Source organism: Cornus florida, unplaced genomic scaffold (genome assembly GCF_030987335.1).
Source record: "Cornus florida cultivar Cherokee Brave unplaced genomic scaffold, ASM3098733v1 CherokeeBrave_3.0.0_Hap2_Chr01, whole genome shotgun sequence".
NCBI lineage: Eukaryota > Viridiplantae > Streptophyta > Magnoliopsida > Cornales > Cornaceae > Cornus > Cornus florida.
In genome coordinates this window covers 38,265,753-38,290,197 of record NW_026775571.1, presented here as the reverse complement: position 1 = coordinate 38,290,197, position 24,445 = coordinate 38,265,753, and the positions used below count along the sequence as shown (strand labels likewise).

At 37.2% G+C, this 24,445-nt stretch overlaps 1 protein-coding gene across 1 annotated transcript; it reads left to right on the top strand.

Moving 5' to 3' along the window:
- The first annotated feature begins 3,143 nt into the window (after nt 1-3,143).
- On the top strand, nt 3,144-4,694 carry LOC132270945 (uncharacterized). The gene is made up of 3 exons (XM_059772169.1): nt 3,144-3,227; nt 3,329-3,902; nt 4,687-4,694. Exons 1-3 carry the CDS (start codon nt 3,144-3,146, stop codon nt 4,692-4,694), a joined length of 666 nt encoding a protein of 221 aa, XP_059628152.1.
- Nucleotides 4,695-24,445: the final 19,751 nt, after the last annotated feature.

Below are 24,445 nucleotides of genomic sequence, written 5' to 3'. Positions count from 1 at the left end.
CTTGTGAAGTAAAGTCGGAAAGGTCGTCGAGGCCATCAATTTGATAAGAGCCAAGCACCGTTTGGCCAAGCCTAGGGATTCCGAATCTAGGGCTCAAAATGGGGCTTTTTCTGTCATTTGAGGTAGGGGATTTCTAAGCTATAAATTCTTTGATTTTTGTGAATTACATCTCAATTCTTGTTGAATAGCATGTTTAATTTGTGGCAATTTTATGAAATATAAATTTTCAATGTTGTAAGTGATATGTATGTGTTGGATTTTGTTGATATGATGTGAAAAAGCATGTTTAAGTAATTTACTCCATGTCTTATATGCCTAATGTGCCGAATACTTGTTATTAGAAAGCATGATATGATTTTTATTAGAATTTATTTATTATTTATTTTTATTTGTTTTGGTTAAGCATGCTATGTGATTAAGGTTTGAATATGATACATGAGAATGTATATTTGACATGGCATCGAAAGGCACGATTTTTTCCTCATTTCATGGCATTGTAACATATGGACATTCACGCATGGCATTGGGAAAGAAAATAGGACAGATGATTTGGAAAGAAAGGAAAAATAATGAGTTTTTTTGGGGAAATGCTTTGATAAATGATTTTGTGAAAACCCAAACGCCTAGGAGGCACCTAGTGGTCCGTGGTGTTAATGTGATCTAAACGGAACTGGAGAAAGACTCTAGTGTGGTATAGCTACCTAGGCCTAAACGACGCCATGGAGGTGCCATGTGGTCGGGGATTGCTAGCCAACCCTTTTCTCATGACGCCATAGAGGTGCTATGGGTTGGGTTGCATTAATAGTTTGGAACGATGAAACAAAATTATTTTGGAAATTGGGAAGAGACATTACATGACATTGCAGCTATAGCATGACATGTTTTATTTGTGACTTGGATTATTGCTATTAATATTATGATTGTATTTCTCTCGGAATTGGCATGATCCCGTCTACTTTTTCCTATTCTTTGTGTAGATTCATGGGGTCATAAGAAGTGTGTCTTAGACACTTCCTACTAAGCTTATGCTCACCCCATTATCATAACATTTTTTAGGTTTGGGAAAAGAGGTGGCGGACGACGATCCACCACAAATTTAGACAAGATTGGCGATCTATTTTATTTTGTAAATGTAATCTTAACTATTTTGTGAAATTTTAGTTTAATTGGTATAATGTTGTAAGTTATGGACTTTTAAATTTTAGCTATATTTTATGGACTGTAACTTGATGTAATTAAAGTGCATTCCTTGTTTGGATTAAATGGAGGAACTGGACTTTTTATATGTATGTAATCATTTTGGAAATGTGGTATAATATTTATACTGTGCGTTGGGACAGGATAGATTAGTCTTAAGGCCAAGTGAGGCCATTTCATTTTTATATATTTCAACAGGTTGTAGAGGGACTTTTTCTATGGAGGTCATATCAAAATTTTATATATTATTATTATTATTATTATTATTATTATTATTATTGCTATTACTTTGGTATATTTTGGGTCGTTACAAATTTGGTATCAGAGCAATGATTCGAATACCATTAGGATGATGGGTAAAGGCCTACTTAGGATTGCATGGGGAGTTGGGGTGTTTAATTATTTGAAAGGAATGCTTAATTGTTTAACTGCTTATATGATTACGTGTTAAGTGCTTAGTGTTGTCGTATATTATTAGCATGATCATGTTTATCATTAGTTGGGTATTCTGAGAGTATGGAAGGTGTTTATGTGTTTCCATTCTTGTCAAGTCATTCGTCTGAGGACTCTGTTCTCATGCGTATTTTAGTGTCATCATTTTTTATCCATTTCCTTTTTCTTATAGCGCCATGCCACCAAGAAGGGATCTCGGGGAAAGTTCTAGCTCCAATCCCATGGAAAGGGATCAGGAGCAAGTTGAAGAAGATATCTTGTTAAGTGATTTGGTCCCACCAAGAGGGCGATCGTTGATTCACCTCTTTAGATAAATGAGGAGCAGTTGAAGTTAGCCGTTCAGGCAGCTCTTTTCGATGCATTTCGGCCAGGGGCGTCATCGTCACAGGTTGTTCCACCACCGGCACCACCTCCAAAGAAAAGTGAGTCGGATAAGACTCTTTACCACATCACCAGGATCATGAAGTTGATGCCGACTTTGTTTGAGGGGGGTCCAGATCCGCTTATTGTGGATGGTTTCATGGATAGGGTGGAGAAGTATCTTAATGCCATGAATTTGGTGATGGATAAGTTGAAGATCACTTTGGCAACTTACAACTTTGTTGGGGATGCAGAGAGTCGGTGGAACACCGTTTCCCATACCCACAATTTGGACATAATGACCTATGCTACATTCAAGAAGTTGTACTATGAGAAGTACTTTCTGGCACCTAAGCAGAGAGAACTAAAGAAAGAGTTCGATGGGTTGAAGTAAGGGAATATGAAAGTTACAGAATATGAGAACAAGTTCACATCGCTTTTGAGGTTTGCACCGGGGATCGCCAATGATGAGGAAAGGAAAATAGAGAAGTTTGTTGATGGCCTTGATCTTACCATCAGGCCAATTGTAGCTACTTCAGAACCGATAGAGTATACAAAAGCAGTGCAAAAGGCCTTAGTAGTTGAGGCCGAAAGCAGGGACAGTAAGGCAATCAGGGAGTCCTATAAGCACAACAGGAGTATGGGTACTATCTCCGAGGGTCAATCAAGTAAGAAGCAAAAGAATGAACAGTCAGGCAGGGGACAGCAGTCAGCTAAATCCGTACCCACAGCTTCAGTGTCTATTGGGTCTTCTAGATCGAATGTTACTTGTTTCAGATACGGGCAGCCGGGACATTTTAAGTCCTAATGCATTCAGACTCAGGTGACTTACTTCAGATGTGGGCAGTTAGGGCACCACAAGAACCAGTGCACTCAGATTCAAGCAGCGTCAGGTAGATGTTTTGGGTGTGGCCAGCAAGGCCATAGGGTAAGGGATTGTCCACAGCAAGGCAGCAGTTCAGGCAGGGGTGGAGGTTCATAGCAAAGGTAAATGCAATCTGCCACAGTTCAGTCAGGGCTTCGACCGCCACCACCACCTTAGCCATCTCAACCAGATATGGCAATGCAGAGTTCTCAACCGAGCAAAGGGGCTTCTTCGAGTGCACCCACTCAGCAGTCGGGTTATTAGACAAATGGTTCTCAAGGGTAGAGGACTTAGGGTCATGTGTTTGCACTCACTCCAGCCGAGCCATCATCCAGTCCTTCTGTCGTCAGAGGTATGTTTCTTGTGTCCCATTCTTAGGCTCATGTATTGTTTGATTCTGGTGCTTCTTATTCATTCATTGCTTCATCATTTGCACGGGTATTGGGATTGGAGGTCAGTCAGTTAAACATACTGTTTTGTGTTGACACGCCTATTGGGGGATCAGTCACTCTTGGTAGAGTTTGTCGGGGTTGTTTCATTACCATTGCCGGACGGATACTGGAGATCGATCTCATCCTTCTCGAGATGGCAGGATTTGACGTCATTCTTGGGATGGACTGGTTGTCATCTTTCAGAGCTGTTATTGATTGCTTTAGGGGCAGAGTTTCAGTGTATACCCCGGATGGGGATTGTTTCTGCTTTGTGGGAGATCGGTGTGATTCTCTCATTCCTGCGTTTTATGGTGTTAGAGGTTGGGATCGACAAGGGTTTTCCTTGGCTAGCCTTTTCGCTGATGATGATGCTGAGTTTTGTGGGGTTAATTATCCAGTGGTTGTGTATGATTTTTTGGATGTGTTTCCGGAGGACATGACTGAGTTGCCTCCACACCAAGAGGTGGAGTTTGCTATTGATTTAATGCCTAGTACTGCGCCAATCTCTATGGCACCATATCTTATGGCACCGATTGAATTAAAAAAATTGAAGAAGCAACTTGATAATTTGAGAGTGAAAGGCTTCATCCGACCGAGTGTGTCACCGTGGGGCACACCGGTCTTGTTCGCTAAAAAGAAGGATGGTTCTTTGAGGTTGTGCATTGATTACCGGAAGTTGAATCATGCCACCATCAAGAACAAATATACGTTGCCAAAGATAGATGATTTGTTTGATTAGTTAAGGGGAGCCAGTTATTTTTCGAAGATTGACTTGAGGTCAGGCTACTATCAGTTACGGGTTAGAGAAGAGGATATTTCAAATACCGCTTTCCGTATGCGGTATGGACATTATGAGTTTCTTGTTATACCCTTTGGTCTGACTAACGCACCAGCGGCATTCATGGATCTAATGAACCGTGTCTTCCATGATTACTTAGATTAATTTATGGTAGTTTTCATACATGACATTCTTGTGTATTCACGGACTCAGAAGGAGCACGAGGTCCATTTGAGTATAGTGTTGCAGATTTTACGGGAGCACCGTTTGTATGCCAAATATGAGAAGTGTGAGTTTTGGCTACAAAAGGTGAAGTTTTTGGGACACGTTGTCACGGAATGTGGGGTTTCAATTGATCCTTCAAAGATAGAGGCAGTTCTAAATTGGGAGTAACCCAAGAATGTTTTTGAGATTCGTAGATTCCTTGGCCTAGCGGGTTATTATCAGAGATTTGTGAAGGATTTTTCCCGTTTGGCAGCTCCTTTCAAGAGTTGAAAATAAGGTTAAATATGGCTCCAGTATTAGTGATACCTGAGCGTGGCTTGGGTTATATGATCTATTGTGATGCCTCACATGATGGTTTGGGCTGTGTACTGATGCAGGATGGTAGAGTAGTGGCTTATAGGTCTTAACAGTTGAAGACTCACAAGCTTAACTACCCTACTCATGACTTAGAGTTAGTGGCAGTTGTGTTTGCCTTAAAGTATTAGAGACACTACTTGTATAGCGAAAGATTTGAGGTGTTTTTCGATCATAAAAGTCTCAAGTACATTTTCTCCCAAAAGGACTTGAACAACAGACAAAGGCGATGGGTTGAGTTCTTAGAAGACTACAACTTTGATTTACAGTATCATCCTGGCAAGGCAAATGTGGTAGCTAATGCTTTAAGCTAGAAATCTCGTGGAACTTTGGCCGGGTTAGCCATTCGGAAATGGAAGATGCTTGAAGATTTGGTAGAGATGGGATTGTATTGTTTTGATGATGATGTTGGTAGTGAGTCAACATTATTGTTTAGTCTCGTGGCTCAGCCCACTCTTGTCGGGTGAGTGATTGAGTCACACAGACAGGATCCGAATTTGGATGTTATTCACACTCTGATTTCTGGTGGTGAGACAGTGAAGGATTGGACCTTACATGGAAATGGAGCTCTATGGTTCAGGGGTTTGTTGGTTGTTCCCATAGTTTATCGCGAGGACGTTTTACGAGAGTTTCACACTTCCTGATTTGCAGTTCATCCAGGTGGTACAAAAATATATCACAATCTGAGATGTCAGTATTAGTGGAATGGAATGAAGAAGGACGTTGCACAGTTTGTGGCTAAATGTCTTACCTGTCAGCAAGTGAAGGCCGAGCACCAGAGACCAACTAGTTTATTGCAGCCATTGCTGGTAGCGCAGTGGAAATAGGAGCAGATTGCCATTGATTTTGTGACAGGTCTTCCTAAGTCACGGAGAGGAAATAAAGCCGTATGGGTCATTATTGATAGATTGACCAAGACGGCTCACTTCTTGCCAATTACGGCAACAGATGATGCAGAGGCACTTGGTGTACTTTATGTGACAGAGATTATAAGATTACACGGAGTTCCAGTGACTATTGTTTCAAATAGGGATGCCAAGTTCACTTTGAAGTTCTGGGAAGGACTTCAAGCAGTGTTTGGTTCATCATTGCATCTTAGTACAGCATTCCATCCATAGACGGACGGCCAGTCGGAACGTACCATCCAGATCTTGGAGGATATGCTTCGAGCTTGTGTTCTTAATTTGGGAGGTAGTTAGGAGAATCACCTTCCATTTATTGAGTTTGCATATAACAACAGTTATAAGGCGAGTATTCAGATGGCTCCATTTGAGGCATTGTATGGTAGACCTTGTAGGTCTCCTATCTGTTGGACTGAGGTGGGCGAGACAGCCGCCTTAGGACCTGACATTGTACTCGAGACTACCGAGAAAATTAAGCTGATCAAACAGAGATTGTTTACCGCTCAGAGCCGACAGAAGAGTTATGCGGAAAGGTGGAGACGACCGCTATCCTTCGAGGTGGGAGACCACATTTTTCTTCGGGTTTCTCCATGGAAGGGGTTGATGAGGTTCGAGAAGAGTGGCAAGTTGTCGCCACGATTCATTGGACCTTTTAAGATCTTGGACCATATAGGAGAGGTTGCCTACAGACTAGCATTGCCACCACAGATGGACAGGGTCCATAATGTTTTCCATGTATCAATACTACGGAAGTATAAACCAGATCCATCTCACATTTTGAGTTGGGTAGAGGTTGACATTTATGAGGATGTTTCCTACGAGGAGGGACCGGGTCAGATCCTTGACACACGGCAAAAGGTGTTAAGGAACAAGACGATACCATTGGTAAAGGTTCTTTGGAGGCATCACGAAGTTGAGGAGGCTACTTAGGAGCTCAAATAGGAGGTTCGCTCCAAGTATCTAGAATTGTTTTCTCCTTCAGGTATGGCTTGATTTCAGGGACGAAATCTTTTAAAGTTGGAGAGAATGTAATGTTTTGATTTTGATATATATATATATATATATATATATATATATATATATATTGTGGAGAAAAAAAATAAAAAAAGGTTAGATATTTCAATTGTGGTGGGACCCACTAGTCCAACCTTTAGTGGCTAAGAGGCCATTTCATGCCTCAGTTCTCTCTCTCTCGGTAAACTCACTTTTCCTTTCCTTTTCTTTTTTTCTTTTTCTTTTCTACAAAGCTTCAAACTTTGATCTCACTCTCATCTTTGTGAATTTGGTAGAACCTTGTGAAGCAAAGTCGGAGAGCTCATCGAGGCCGTCAATTTGATAAGAGCCAAGCACTGTTTGGCCAAGCCTAGGGATTTTGAATTTAGGGCTCAAATTAGGGCTTTTTCTCTCATTTGAGGTAGGTGATTTCTAAGGCATAAATTCTTTGTTTTTTTGCGAATTTCATCTCAATTCTTGTTGAATAGCATGTTTAATTTGTGACAATTTTATGAAATATAAATTTTCAATGTTGTAAGTAATATGTGTGTGTTGGATTTTGTTGATATGATGTGAAGAAGCATGTTTAAGTAATTTATTCCATATGTTATATGCCTAATGTGCCGAATACTTGTTATTAGAAAGCATGATATGATTTTTATTAGAATTTTTTTTTTTTGTTAAGCATGCTATGTGATTAAGGTTTGAATATGATACCTGAGAATGTATATTTGACATGGCATCGAAAGGCATGATTTTTTCCTCATTTCACGGCATTGTAACGTATGGACATTCACGCTTGGCATTAAGAAAGAAAATGGGAAAGATGTTTTGGAAAGAAAGGAAAAAGAATGATTTTTTTTGGGAAAATGCTTTGATAAATGATTTTTGTAACGACCCTAGATTTTTCAACCCAGTGTGTTCTGTGACGACCCGAACTGGATCCAAGATGCAGAAGCAAAAAAAACCAGACAACGGTCTTCCAAGGCACCACACCTCTAAGACACGTTGATGACCTTCCATGAGGTCATGGAACACAAATGAACCAAGAAATGAAGCAAGAATGCCAAACACGAAAAGAAGTAAACTAAGGGTAAAATGGTTATTTCACACTGAAATGGGTGCCACCGTGCACACCATTTGAAAGACAACAAAAAATGAACAAGGTTAGACTCAGGAATCGCCTGATTCGGAGTCCAGATGGAAAAGTTATGAATTTAAAACAAAGTAGCCTTCTTCATTTAAGGATTACCATGAACCTATCTCACTGAAACTGGAATAGCTTACACTATAGATGGAGTTTTGGTGTGTGGTTGGTACCATTGGAAACGTAACTTTGAGCTCTTGGACTTAGAATTAAGAATGACCAGGTTTGAATCAGAAATGAAGGAGATAAGTCCCTCTAAAGTCGGTGCACGGAAACTGTCCAAGAAAACTGGAAGGAGAAGGTCCCAAGGAGGATCGGTCGACCGAAGGCAAGGGTTAGTTGACCGAACCTCAAACATCAGCCGACCGAACCCTAATGTTCAGCCGACCGAAACAACATTTTTCAAGAAAAGCTTACTAGAATGGACCCTCAAGGCTTGTCAGCCGGCTGATGGATCCTCATCAACCGACCGACACATTTGCTGCTGCTATGAAAAGCTGTTGCAATATATGAAAATGATGCTTGGGCCAACTCTAAGGTTCTACATGCATTCTACATGTTCCGAACAAGTTTGAAAACACTTTCTAGCCCCGTTCAAGCATCCAAAACAAGCCAAAACAAGGAGGAACTTCAAACGACACCCCATGCATGAATTTTCATAAAAATTCATAAAATCGCCCAAAAATAAGTCAAAAGTTGAAACTTGAGAGTTTTGTGCAATGTGGACATGCACGCGAATGTAATAAAGACATTTAAGACACGTCCCAATGGTCCGCAGCTTCGAAATATCCAAAATGCAAAATATGACCTCTCAACAGCCAAAAATGCCTAAAAACGCTTTAACTAGAACCAAAATGCAAAACTAAGAGTGAAATGGTGTTTGGCCCTTGACCACACCTCATACATGATCATAGGAACCCTATGAAAGAAAAAGAATGGAATTCCCACACCCGATGCAAAAGTTATGAACGAATGACTTGTGATTTTTCAATATTTTCATGATAAGCCTTGAAAACAAAAGTGCATAGAATGCAAGATATATGTCATTAGCCTCCGGCCTTATCTTATACATGTCAAATACATTGAAAAGAGTGTACTTATGCATAATTTACATGTACGGAATCAAAGAATACAAGTTTTGATACATAAGTCTACGAAATGATATTTCATACTAACATTTGCATGAAATAGAAACTAAAAAGCTAGAAGCCAACCCGATGAATGACAAGCATCACGAACCAAGTCTTCGTACCAGAACAAATCCCCTAGTAACTTCGGGGTGAGTAAACAAGTATACTCGTAGAGAATGAGCATGCATAAACTCGATTTCTTCAGAGATTTTTACATTAACTTGAAACAATTGTAAAGGGACATGCCACTTAACGTCTATGTCAAATGTTAGACTCGAGGAGCATCCTAAACTACTCATGCGATTGAAACAAGATACACGACATATAAGCATAAGGGTTACAAGTGTAATAAATGAAGATGAAAACATGCGAGGTAAGTATAGAAAACATAGGTACACTAGTGAGATTGGAAACACACAAGGCAAATATGCAAGACACGAGTATACTAAATGGAATCTAGATACAAGAAGCAAATGTACGGTTTCAAGTATGCTGAATGAGGTCTAAATACACGAAGTAAGCATAATGTCTATGCAATTAAACAAGGTAGGAAATACTCCATATAACACGACAGGGTCCTTATATCTTCAAGAGATATCACTTGAAATCTAAGGGTTTAAAGATTTTGTATGTTGATATAAATCATTACATATGGACCATGCCACTTAGAATCTAAGTCAAGTTACATGTATAGGATCATTCCTAAGTCACGATAGCATAAAGTAACACAGAACAAGATGACTAACAAAATTAACAAGATTGAAACAATTCAATTAACACGACAAGGACAAGGCATGAAATCAAGAAAAATGTAGAATATCTATGCAAGTAAACAAGAATGGAACATTCCAATTAACACGATAGAAGTAATACACGAAATCAAGAACAAGGCATAATATCTATGCAATTAACATGATTGGACTATTTCACATAACACGACAAGTTTTAAATCTTCAAAGAATAGCAACTTGAAATTTAAAGAGTGAAATCAACCAATGCGGATACTCGGATATCGCCCGGATTAAAACCGTACTCTTGGGATCACTTTAGGACTACTAACCCATAGGTACCTTCCCCTAGTGTGCACTATAGTGTAGGGAGCTCTCTATCTCCCGTACTAGAACCAAGTCCTAGCCATGTCAATTCTTGATTGATATCCCAAGTCCCAAAATCAACAAGTTGTGCAACCAAGAGTGTATCAAGATACAAGTAATGCATTAAACCACATTTCATGCACAACCAAGATTTTGGAACATACAAGTAATGCCCTAAGTTCTCAACTATGAAGGCATATGAAATGTCAAGAAATCATAGATTGCATCTAAATAGACTACAAAATTATGATTTAAAATATAAGGAATCCATTGATGTAATTATACCACTAGTATAAGATTAATGATTTAATTATTTGTTTAACAACACTTAAACAATTAAATCATTCCAATGTAAGGGTGCGAGTTCATTAACTACATTAATGAAGCTAAGTTGCAACAAGTCACGATACATGATAAAAAGGCAAAAGCCCCATGAAATAGATGACTAAATCATTAAAACACTAAGTAGAAATTAATTAACCTAATTAATTAATTTCTCTAGAAATCAAAGTTGTTCAAAAATTCTCAAAATAATATATATGAAATCATATGGCATGCACATCGGTAATATCAAGTCGGAATTCTAATAAAGTGAATAGTACACATGGAATTAATTAATTAATCAAATTTATTAATATTACTAGAATTCAAAACATCACCGATTTCTCTCAAATTCACCTATGTTGAAGAGCATGCTAGGGCCTAATATAATATGCTAACACATATTGATTTCTAGTGAGTTAAGGCCACGTGAGTAAAATATTTATTCAAGATAAATATTAATTAAAAACTTTAATACTTATTCAATTGCTCTTAATTTAATATATGTCAATGACCATATCAAGAAGTAATATAATATTATGTCATATGTTTAAAACAAGCTATGGATAACCGGAAAAAATTAAATCTTATACAAAGAAATAATAAATTAAAGTTCCTAGATTTGATACAAAGACATGTAAATGAGTTGTATAAGCATCACAAGCATGTAATATAACAAAAAAGGAAATTATAACACCCCCTACCTCAATTTGAGATGAAAATCTCAAATCCCCACAGAAAGAAAAGTGCTTCGAATCCGACGATACCGAGGGGTTTTGTCAGGGACAATACGGTGAACAAGAATCCGAAGGAAGCCCCATGAAAATCACAACTTGACTTCAAACCTGAACTCAAAATTTGGCCAAAAACGGGTTCTAATAAGGGGGAAAGGTAGAGCACGACAAGGCGAACAATAAACTTTAAGGCCGAAGACTTTTCACTAAGGAAATCAAGTGGAAGAGAAGAAAGAATGAAGGCAGCCCCTTGGGCTCCCATGGCTGCCGGCCAAGAGGGGGATGAAGATGAAGAAATCTGACTTTTTGACTTAAGATTCCCCTATTTATAGAAAATCTGAAAAAGTGCCCCGAACGGGTCCCGCCAGGTCCAGAAAAGTGGATTTTGAGTATACGTGCTCAAACGGTGAAACTCCGTGAACAAAAAAGATTTGAAAATGAGAAAATATGAGCAACGGAATAAACGGCATTGAAAACCGTGTCTCGAGTAGAGAGATATGCCCCGAATAAATTTTGCGGCGACCGGGGCCAAAAACCCTGAAACTGGAGAAAAATGGTCAGAAGGAAATTCTAAGAGTACACGACTCGATAAAATGTGAAAATGAATCCTGTACGAGGATCCAGGCTTAAAACGAGGTATTTTTGCAATAACTTTTGTTAATTGCACAATAGCCCCTCCAAAAAGTGAAAACTGCACAACTTCCCCAGAATGAAAATATCTTCCAAAAATATTTTCTTAAAAACCCCTGAAATAAAATATCTTCAAAATTTATTTACGAAAACACCCCAAGAAAAGAAAAAGATTTTAAAGAACTGTGCATCCATGCCCCTATGGACACCGGGAGCAACAAGAGTACTTTCTTACAAAAGTAAAGATACGTATTTCGTGGAAATCACTTAGAATGAAGATATGTGAAGTCAAAACCCAACTTCGAGCATGAAAAGTGAGATTGTGCCAAAAAGTGACAAACGAGGAAAAGACGAAATAAGGAAAATGACGAAAAGTGAATAGTGTCCGAAAAGTAAAAATGTGGAAATGACTCGATCCTTAAAGGAAGTTGTCAATCCAAACGGAAGAGTCTCAGAAACCATTTCCGAGCACTCAAGACGACACTATGAGATGAGAAACTAAACTCAGAAAAGAAAATTAAACGAAAAAAATTATCCGTAAAATTTGAGAAAAAGGAAAGGGAGGCAAATGACCAGGTCATTACAACCTACACTCTTTAAAGGAATTTCGTCCCCGAAATTAGGAACATATCGGAACAAACAAAACAGGGACCAAACAGAAAGTCAAACCAAGGATAGCTCATAACGAACTGAAAGACAACTCCAGAAGTCTTAAGATCAACTGAAGGAACGCGAAACCACGAACTGAGACAACACCTCATACGAGTCGGCACATTAACTCAATGTCAACCACCGAGAGAATCCCAAGATAACGAAACATTGGAACACGAAAAAAGAAGAGATTGACAAGGCAGTACGAACAGCGACCAGAACCCGCCCACACTTACTCGTCAGTAAGGTAGCATGACAGTATAAGGCACTAGTTCATAACATACCCCAACCAGGTTAACTCAGAAAACCTATCGATACGGAAGACATCAATGTCGAAAATGATCATTACCAAAAGCACTACGGGAACCAGGCATCTGCGAGAGTTAAGGTAGCTAATCCCAAAACTCTGACAACAATGTCATAGGTACCGCTACGCTTAAGGCCTTAGATCTAGAAGCCACGAAGGGAAATAAAATGAAACGGTGCCTCCCTGGCACGCGTCTTAGTCCACCAGACAAGGACTGCGATTCTACGCTCACATGAGCCTTACTCACATCAACCGTCAGATTAAGGTCTCGAAACACCCAACCAAGAAAACAGATAAACAAGTTCCTGACATGGGTCCTTACAGAATGAATTTCTCCTATCCAAGGAAGAAACTCGTAAAACAAGAATGCATGCATGGGATGCGACAGATCCTAAGAGACAATGCTAAAACCAGACATAAAAGTTTACAGCTAGCATGCATCATAGCAATGGACTATCTGCTCACCCAAGCAGTAAGATCACATAAAACATGTCAGTGTATACAAGAGAAGAACAGACGGCATGACGATATGCTACATATAATCATGTTAAGATGGACAAGCGTATACAATGTACTCAGGCAGATAAGCATATAGCATATGCTAAAATAATAAGTATACACCATGTGCTAAGGCAAGCAAACATATATTATATGCTAAGAGAGTCAAGGTAAGCTTCTAAACAAGTTGCACATAAGCAAGCAAATATGTTATCAAATCAAAACATGGTATCAAGAAGCACGTAACTACGTGGTATGACAACACTCGTGGATGAAAAGTGTAAGGTGTGCAAACATACGTTGCACACGGTCATGCTAACATAAGCACGCAGATATGATATCACACTAGGGCATGATAGCCACGCAGACATGGTCTGGGTCCCATGTTATCAGAAAGCATATGTATACACAAAGTATGCTTAACAGATAATAAATGTCTCAAAACATCTGACCATGTGAACATGTTATCATACAAGACATGTTATCGAACAAGACATGTTATCAAGATACAAATGACATACCAAAGTAAAACAACGTGAGCATGATATGCACCCAAAACCCGTCGTCCAAGGTATTCGAACCCGGATGCTCTGATACCACCTATAACTGACGAGGGTCGTTCTTTGTACGCCAAATTGATGTAGTGAATGTGCGGTTCAAGAAAAGCCTTTCGGGTCAAGTTTAAATTTATAAAAACCGCTACTAACACTACTACTAAAGTAGCAAGAGTGAGTAGGGATCGTCCCAAGGGATTATACGTGTTGGAATTTAACTTCAACTCCAATGTATCACAAGATTGCAAAGAGAGAGATTGGTTTGATTAAACTAAGGTGCAATGAAATTAAAATGCAAGTAAAGTAAACTAGTTAGAGATAGGGATTTCAGAGATATGAAGAGAGGACTTAGGGTGTTGGAATCACCACTAAGCTCGTGTAATTAACCACTTACTTTCCATCAATGGGGAATATATTGTTGTGAACAAAATGCGACTACCAATTGCAATATTAAGCATGGACCATCTAATTTATGTATGAATTGTCTACCTAAACTAAGTGTAGCACAACCCATCAATTTTAAGCATGACCTATCTAAGTAGCAACAATTATAGCACACATCAATCTAGAGAATCATGGAATTTGCAATAATAAGCCATGGAATATCTAAGCAAGATTAGATTGACTACCTACCTACAAGCATGAATTAAATTGTAGAACAACCCATCAAGCATAAGTATAAACCATCAAATTAATTGACAAACCTATTCAATGAAAACCCATACTTAGCCATCACTAGATTTTCAATCAACCACACATAGACATGCAATTAATATAGAAAAACTAGTGTAGAGATCAATTCCCCAAATAATCACACATAAGACAACATGTAATCAAATAGAGAATCAATAGAAAGAATTAATCCATATAAATCATGTAAGAAATAATTCCTAATTTAATCACACATAGACATGTAAATAAACTAGAGAATTAATAGGAAGAATTAAACCATAGAAATCATAGAAATATACCAAGATTCATGAAATTCACAAGGTTAGAACACTAATCACAACAATATATATAAATCCCCAAAAATAGAAATACAAGGGTTTAGATTACACAAGACTTAGGGCTCATCCAAGCCCTAAGTGTAGATCTAGCCAATCATGGAAGAGGTAGATGTGGTCATGAAATCAAGCTCCAAATATGGCTCCATCTTCTTCTTTCTCTTCTTCTTCTTCTTCTTTGAAGCTCTAGAGATGAGAGAGAAAGTGGTCTAAAGATGGATCTTGAGATGTGCCTCTACTTTTCTCTTTTCTTCTAACCCTAATCTCTAACTTTGCTAGAGAGAGAGATATAAATTACAATGTAAAAAATAAAATGATAAAAAGCTTCTTTACAAATGGGTCACTTCCCTTTATATAGAAGGTCCTTTTCTTAGTCACTAAGTCAGGAATATAGCCCTAAAAATATCTAATCCCGTACTATGTGATAGGTGGACTTTTGGGCGCGCACGGAATAAGACAGCTCGCTGCCATCAATGTTCGATCGATCAGAGAAAAAGTTGGATCGATCAGAGAAGTTGGATCGATCAGAGAAAAAGTTGGATCGATCCAACTTGGCAGTTTTTCAGCATTGGCCTCCTTTTGCTCCAAATCAGCCTCTTTTTGCTCCGGATCATCACTGAGACTTAGTTTGAGTCTAAAAAGGCCTTAAGAATCCATTTTTAGCCCATTTTAACATTATTGACCTGAAATAAACAAAAACACAAATAAGTACTAAAACGGGTAAATAAGATAGATAAATGTCCTAGAACACTCAAGCTTAAGGGGTTTAAAAGTGTACTTTTCAGCGCTCATCACACCCCCAAACTTAAATATTGCTAGTCCCTAGCAATGAACTACTAAGTAACGAAATGAAATGAACAACTAAACAACTATAACTAGAAAGTAATGAAATGATAGCGCCACTTTCGTAGGGAACACGATTGCACTTAGCATATGCAAGAAGCCTTCTAAACCCTTAGGTTACCCCTAGTGGACGAGTGAAGTCTCGTGAGGGTTTCCAGAAATGATACCCATAAAAATTAAGCTCATTCTTTCAAAAGAGGTACCAATATTGCAAACAAGCATTGGGAGAAAACTACCTCAAGTATGCAATTTTTCAACCCTTTCCAAGCAATCTCCCAAAATCTCAACATCAAGCAAGCAAATATGGTCCTCCACACATCAAGAAAATGATCATGCAAATCAAAACAACTCTAGAATCCTTTTGAGTGGACCGGCATCAAATATGTTGCTATCTTAGCCAACTAAAAAATTAATCACATCTTTACCCTCAAACTAGCATACAAATCTAGTACTAATCATCAAGACAAAAAGTGGATCTTTTATTAAAGCTTTATTCATCTAGGTGCGCTTATTCTTTTTACTCAATTTTTTTTATTATTATTATTGAGGATCAAAGATGGAAGTATAGTGCAATGTGTTGATCTCTTAAGCTTTCTAGTGCTTCATAAGATCGAGCGTTAGGTCAATGACTCCCAAACCAGACGGCTTTAGGGCACTAGGTGTTAAGACACCCCTACGAACTTACAAGCTCAAATCAACTAGGTTACAAATCAAGACAATAACCATCTAATCATTTCCTACTTCTCACCTTTTTGGGAGAAGTCCTCACTTTTATTGTTTTTGCTTCTTTTTCTTTTTCTTTTTTTCTTCTTTTTTTTTTGTATTCAATTATTAACCTAGAGTTTGGGCCCTCCACCTTTCGGCATGAGAAATTCAATGCTTGATGAGGCTAGAATCTCGACTACTTAGTGAAAAGGGGTTGTTATCCACCTTTATCAAGAATGAAAGCTTTCAATGCACTACTAGCTCAATTGGGATATAACCAATTCAATAATCAACAAAGCATGTACCCCATAAATGAATGCTAGTGTGCGTCTGTGCTAGTGTAGAATTCTAGAATGAATCTCAAAACAATCACAAAATCAGGATGATGTGGACCAAAAAGTGCAAGTAAGATATCAATCTTTCGAAAAATTTACTCCTAAATGGCATCCACAAGGTATACAAAGAATATTGGACTCTCAAGTAAAGCAATTTTTAAATTTTAAGCAATATAGTCCTCAAAAGATAAAAATCATCGCTAACATCAATCTCAAATCTCAATTATGCATTTAAGTCTAAAACTTAAGTAGAATGCAACAAAGACACCTTACCCCCAAACTTAAACTGCACATTGTCCTCAATGTGCAATGAGAACAATGGAAAAGATGGAAAGAGTATACCGTGGTGATGTAGACATAAAGCCCAGTAGCGATCCAATTCGAAAAACATTTCCCTCAAACTTGGAATTAACAACCTACTTGAATAGCCATACTAGCAAACTCACATCAAATATCAAATGGGATAAGAATAATCAAATCATGCAATCTAAAGCAATATAGCACAAGATAAAAGAGAGATATGAGATCAAGCCCTAACTAAAGTATAAAGTGTGCATGACTACATATAAGGGCACAATGGTGACTCTTTTTATATTTTTCATTTAATGAAAGCTAGTATATACAAAATGCAAGAAAAACAAAGAATAAAATGCATGAACAAAATATAAAAAGAAAAATAAAGAAGGTAAAATGCAATGAAAGAATATGTACAATGCAAGAAATGAAAAACCATATGTACAATGCAAGTATATACAAAATTTTCTTACTTTTTCTTCTTTTTTTATTTTTATTTTTTTATGACATAACAAGTATGTACACACACAATAAAATGCAAAGAAATAAAGATGCAATAAATGAAAATGCAATAAAATAAATATAGCAATTTTATTTATTTATTTGTTTATTATGAAAGAATGTACAATGAAACAAAATGCAAGAAAAATAAAGAAATAAAAATGCAAATGAACATGAGCTATACAAAAGATAAAAGACACAATGTGTCATGTGGGTGCTAAGTTTAACGTCTCTAGCAAGACGAAATGTTACATTAAAAAACTGTTTTTTTTTTTTTTTTTTTTACACAAACAAAAATAAAAAGGCAAGAAATAAAAATGTAAGAAAATAAAGAATGCAAAGAAAAAAAAATTTATTTATTTAGTTATTTATTTATTTATTTATTGAAATTAAAAATTAAAAATTAAAGTTAAACAAAATATTTTTGGATTTTTTTTTAATGAAAAATAAAATAAAATAAAATAAATAAAATAAAAGAAATATTTTTGGGATTTTTGAAATATAAACAAAAATAAAAATAAAAGCAAAAGTAAAAGTAAATTTTCAAAACCTGCAGAGATGTACGATCGATCTGACAAAATGCTCGATCGATCTGACAAAGGTGAAAATATGCAGAGTGTTGGAACTTAAGATCAATCCAATAATGAAGTTGGATCGATCGAAGAACTTCAGATCGATCTTGAAATATTTTTGATCGATGGGACAGAGAGCTTAAATATGCAGGTGTATGCAGGCTTAAAATTTTTCTAAGTATTGAAACTCAAGATCAATCGAACTTGATGTTTGGATCGATCGAAGGTCTTCTGATCGATCTAACTGAGAACTGAGATCTGAAGATTTTCTTGGATCGATGAGACAGAGAGTGATTTGGATGCAGGTTTGCTGCAAGAATGAAGTTCGATCGATTGAACTCTCATTTGAGATTGATCGAACTTATGCAAAATGCTCAATTTCAACATGAAAGCTCGTACAATCCTTATCACAGTTCCTAGCAATGCATATGAACCGAAAGCAAATATCTAGGCTTCCCAAGAAATGAAATTTAAAATAGAAATGAGGGAAGAATAGAGTTGTGAAACTCTACGAATACTAGTGTTTAACGTCTCTAACAAGACGTTGGGTCAACTCACTAATCAAAAGAATCAAAAACCGGATATGAAACATTCTTATTGATCCTCTTTTCAATTTTCTCATCATCCTCCAAAAGAATGACTTGAAAAGAAATGAAAGAGATGATATTGTTCCTTTTATCCACGGTCTTGAAAACAAAATCAATCATGGGTGGCCTTACTCTTGCCAAAGCAAAGTCTTCCAAAGATTCATTTGGAATGTCAAGGAACAACCTCTCTTCATCCCTCTTCTCTTCCTTAAAAATAACCATCTCCTCACCTTCCAAGTAAGCTAAGGAGTTCATTAGAGAGTTCACTTCATTTTTGGAGCTTTCAAAGTCAAAACCACAATTTTTATACATTTCAAAAAGACATTCCTCAAGAGGGTCATTAGAGATAATAGAAGAAAAGTCCTCTTCAACAAGTTCCTCCTCCTTCTCTCCTACCTCAAGTGTGGTCAACATCTCCTCACTCTCTAGAGTAGCAAGGTCATAGATAAAATCATAATCAAAACAAGGAAAGTCCTCATTAATCATGTTATGCTCTATTGGATTAGCTACTAACTCACTTGCCACTTCCTCCTTTATACAAGATAAAGTGCTAGGCATTAGCTCACTTGTCTCATCCTCCTCACTCTTATCATCCTCATCTATATACATTGAAGTTCTTGCCATTTTTTCATTTGCTTCTTCCTCCTCCTCTTGATGAGAAAGAGGACTTGCAATTTGCTCAACTTGAGCTTCAAGCTTGGCTAAAGTTTGAGAATGAGAATTAATAAGTGAAGTGTGTGAAATATGCACATCAAGTAAAGCTAACACTTTTTCTTCAAATCCGGGTGAGTACCTAGAAGGTGGTGGATTTGGTTCTTCATAAAATTGTGGTGGAGGGCAATAGTCATAAGAAGGATTAAATGAGTGATCAAGTCCATAATAAGATGATGCATGAAATGAATTGGACTCAATCTCATAAAGATTAAAATATGATGGAGGGGCATAAGGTGAGGGAATGGAATTTCCCCCCAAACTTGGATCAAACAATTCCTCCATTCACAATTAAAATCCAAATGCAACAAATAATGGCCTCAACAAGGGCCTATGCTTGGACAAAGATAAAGCAATATAATAAGCCTAAACAAGGGCTATCATAAGCATGCAAAGACGTGCAAAATTAAAATACAAGAGTTTCAAGAATTGCTCACAACGGTCCTTAAGCAACTTCAAATTTTAATATTAGCTTTAAGCTCCAATTATTGCTTCAAGTTCCAAAGTTTGTCTTCCTTGCAATCAAGTACCTAATTGAACAAATAATAATGAGAACAAGAGAAAAGAATATACAATGAAAAATAAAATAAAAATAGAAGCAATCATATGAACACTATTGTCTAGTTTAATTCCAACAAAACCTTTAATCCCCAGCAACGGCGCCAAAATTTGACAAGGGCCGTTCCTTGTACGCCAAATTGATGTAGTGAATGTGCGGTTCAAGAAAAGCCTTTTGGGTCAAGTTTAAATTTATAAAAACCACTACCAACACTATTACTAAAGTAGCAAGAGTGAGTAGGGATCGTCCCAAGGGATTATACGTGTTGGAATTTAACTTCAACTCCAATGTATCACAAGATTGCAAAGAGAGAGATTAGTTTGATTAAACTAAGGTGCAATGAAATTAAAATGCAAGTAAAGTAAACTAGTTAGAGATAGGGATTTCAGAGATATGAAGAGAGGACTTAGGGTGTTGGAATCACCACTAAGCTCGTGTAATTAACCACTTACTTTCCATTAATGGGGAATACATTGTTGTGAACAAAATGCGACTACCAATTGCAATATTAAGCATGGACCATCTAATTTATGTATGAATTGTCTAACTAAACTAATATAGCACAACCGATCAATTTTAAGCATGACCCATCTAAGTAGCAACAATTGTAGCACACATCAATCTAGAGAATCATGGAATTTGCAATAATAAGCCATGGAATATCTAAGCAAGCTTAGATTGTCTACCTACCTACAAGCATGAATTAAATTGTAGAACAACCCATCAAGCATAAGTATAAACCATCAAATTAATTGACAAACCCGTTCAATGAAAACCCATGCTTAGCTATCACTAGATTTTCAATCAACCACACATAGACATGCAATTAATTTTGAAAAACTAATGTAGAGATCAATTCCCCAAATAATCACACATAAGACAACATGTAATCAAATAGAGAATCAATAGAAAGAATTAATCCATATGAATCATGTAAGAAATAATTCCTAATTTAATTACACATAGACATGTAAATAAACTAGAGAATTAATAGGAAGAATTAAACCATAAAAATCATACAAATATACCAAGATTCATAAAATTCACAAGGCTATAACACTAATCACAACAATATATATATATCCCCAAAAATAGAAATACAAGGGTCTAGATTACACAAGACTTAGGGCTCATCCAAGCCCTAAGTGTAGATCTCAGCCAATCATGGAGAAGGTAGATGTGGTCATGAAATCAAGCTCCAAATATGGCTCCATCTTCTTCTTCCTCTTCTTCTTTGAAGCTCTAGAGATGAGAGAGAGAGTGGTCTAGAGATGGATCTTAAGATGTGCCTCCACTTTCCTCTTTTCTTCTAACCCTAATCTCTAACTTTGCTAAAGAGAGAAATATAAATTACAATGTAAAAAATAAAATGATAAAAAGCTTCTTTACAAATGGGTCACTTCCCTTTATATAGAAGGTCCTTTTCTTAGTCACTAAGTCAGGAATATAGCCCCAAAAATATCTAATCCCGTACTATGTGATAGGTGGACTTTTGGGTACGCACGGAATAAGATAGCTCGCTGCCAGCAATGTTCGATCGATCAAAGAAAAAGTTGGATCGATCAGAGAAGTTGGATCAATCAGAGAAAAAGTTGGATCGATCAGAGAAATTGGATCGATCGGAGAAAAAGTTGGATCGATCCAACTTGGCAGTTTTTCAGCATTGGCCTCCTTTGGCTCCAAATCAGCCTCTTTTTGCTCCAGATCATCACTAGGACTTAGTTTGACTCCAAAAAGGCCTTAAGAATCCATTTTTAGCCCATTTTAACATTATTGACCTGAAATAGACAAAAACACAAATAAGTACTAAAATGGGTAAATAAGATAGATAAAGGTCCTAGAACACTTAAGCTTAAGGGGTTTAAAAGTGTACTTTTCAGCGCTCATCAGTAACGGCCCTAGATTTTTCAACCAGTGTGTTTTGTGACGACCCGAACTGGATCCAAGATGCGGAAGCAAAAGAAATGAGGCAATGGTCTTCCAAGGCACAACACACCTCTAAGACACTTTGATGACCTTCTATGAGGTCATGGAACACAAATGAACCAAGAAATGAAGCAAGAATGCCAAACCCGAAAAGAAGTAAACTAAGGGTAAAATGGTTATTCCACATTGAAATGGGTGCCACCGTGCACACCATTGGAAAAACAACGAAAAATGAACAAGGTTAGACTCAGGAATCGCCTGATTCGGAGTCCAGATGGAAAAGTTATGAATTTAAAGCAAAGTGGCCTTCTTCGTTTAAGGATTACCACAAACCTATCTCACTGAAACTGGAATAGCTTACACTATAGATGGAGTTTTGGTGTGTGGTTGGTACCATTGGAAAGCTAACTTTGAGCTCTTGGACTTAGAATTAAGAATGACCAGGTTTGAATCAGAAATGAAGGAGATAAGTCCCTCTGAAGTAGGTGCAAGGAAACTGTCCAAGAAAACTGGAAGGAAAAGGTCCCAGGGAGGATTGGTCGACCGAAGGCAAGGGTCAGCCGGTCTTACCTCAAACATCAGCCGACCGAACCCTAATGTTCAGCTGACCGAAACGCCATTTTTCAAGAAAAGCCTACTAGAATGGACCCTCAAGGCTTGTCACCCGACTGATGGATCCTCATCAGCCGACCGACACATCTGCTGCTGCTATAAAAAGCTGTTGTAATGTGTGAAAATGATGCTTAGGCCAACTCTAAGGTTCTACATGCATTCTACTTGTTTCGAACAAGTTCGAAAACATTTTCTAGCCCCGTTCAAGCATCCAAAATATGCCAAAACAAGGAGGAACTTCAAACAACACCTTCATGCATGAATTTTCATAAAAATTCATAAAATCACCCAAAAATAAGTCAAAAGTTGAAAGTCAAGATTTTTGTGCAATGTGGACATGCACGCAAACATAAAAAGATATTTAAGACGCGTTCCAATAGTCCGCAGCTCCAAAATATCCAAAATGCAAAATATGACCTCTCAACGGCCAAAAATGCCTAAAAACGCTTTAATTGGAACTGAAATGCAAAACTTAGAGTGAAATGGTGTTTGGACCTTGGCCACACCTCATACATGATTATAGGAAACCTATTAAAGAAAAAGAATGGAATTCCCACACCCGATGCAAAAGTTATGAAGGAATGACTTGCGATTTTTTAATATTTTCATGATAAGCCTTGAAAACGAAAGTGCATAGAATGCAAGATATATGTCATTGGCCTCCGGCCACATCTTATACATGTCAAATACATTGAAAAGAGTGTACTTATGCACACTTTACATGTACGGAATCAAAGAATACAAATTTTGATACATAAGGCTACGAAATGATATTTTATGCTAACATTTGCATGAAATAGAAACTAAAAAGTTAGAAGCCACCCCGATAAACAACAAATATCACGAACCAAGTCTTCGTACCCGAACAAATCCCCCAGTAACTTCGGGGTGAGTAAACAAGTTTACTCGTAGAGAATGAGCATGCATAGACTCGATTTGTTTAGAGATTTTTACATTAACTTGAAATAATTGTAAAGGGACATGCCACTTAACGTCTATGTCAAAGGTTAGACTTGGGGAGCATCCTAAGCTACTCATGCGATTGAAACAAGATATACGACATATAAGCATACCGGTTACAAGTGTAATAAACGAAGATGAAAACATGCGAAATAAGTATACAAAACACAGGTACACTAGTGAGATTGGAAACACACAAGGCAAATATGCAAGACACGAGTATGCTAAATGGAATCTAGATACAAGAAACAAGTGCACGGTTTCAAGTATACTGAATGAGGTCTAAATACACGAAGTAAGCATAATGTCTATGCAATTAAACAAGATAGGAAATACTCCATATAACATGACAAGGTCCTTATATCTTCAATAGATATCACTTGAAATCTAAGGGTTTAAAGATTTTGCATGTTGATATAAATCATTACATGTGGACCATGCCACCTAGAATCTAAGTCAAATTACATGTATAGGATCATTCCTAAGTCATAATACCATAAAGTAACACGGAACAAGATGACTAACAAAATTAACAAGATTGAAACAATTCAATTAACACGACAAGGACAAGGTATGAAATCAAGGAAAATGTATAATATCTATGCAAGTAAACAAGAATGGAACATTCCAATTAACACAATAGAAGTAATATGCGAAATCAAGGACAAGGCATAATATCTATGCAGTTAACATGATTGTAGCATTTCATATAACACGACAAGTTTTAAACCTTCAAGGAATAGCAACTTGAAATTCAAAGAGTGAAATCGACCAATGCAGATACTCGGATATCGCCCACATTAAAACCGTCTTCTTGGGATCACTTTAGGGCTACTAACCCATAGGTACCTTCCCCTAGTGCACACTATAGTGTTGGGAGTTCTCTATCTCCCGTACTAGAACCAAGTCTTAGCTATGTCAATTCTTTATTGATATCCCAAGTCCCAAAATCAACAAGTTGTGCAACTAAGAGTGTATCAAGATACAAGTAATGCATTAAACCACATTTCATGCACAACCAAGATTTTAGAACACACAAGTAATGCCCTAAGTTCTCAACTATGATGGCATGTGAAATGTCAAGAAATCATAGATTGCATCTAAATAGACTACAAAATTAGGATTTAAAACACAAGGAATCCATTGATGTAATTATATCACTAGTATAAGATTAATGATTTAATTATTTGTTTAACAATACTTGAACAA

Coding starts and splice junctions, on each gene's coding strand:
- LOC132270945 (XM_059772169.1), top strand. CDS start 3,144: ATGGTTCTCAAGGGTAGAGGACTTAGGGTCATGTGTTTGCACTCACTC. Junction 3,228..3,328: donor CAGTCCTTCTGTCGTCAGAG/GTATGTTTCTTG, acceptor TTGGGATTGGAG/GTCAGTCAGTTAAACATACT.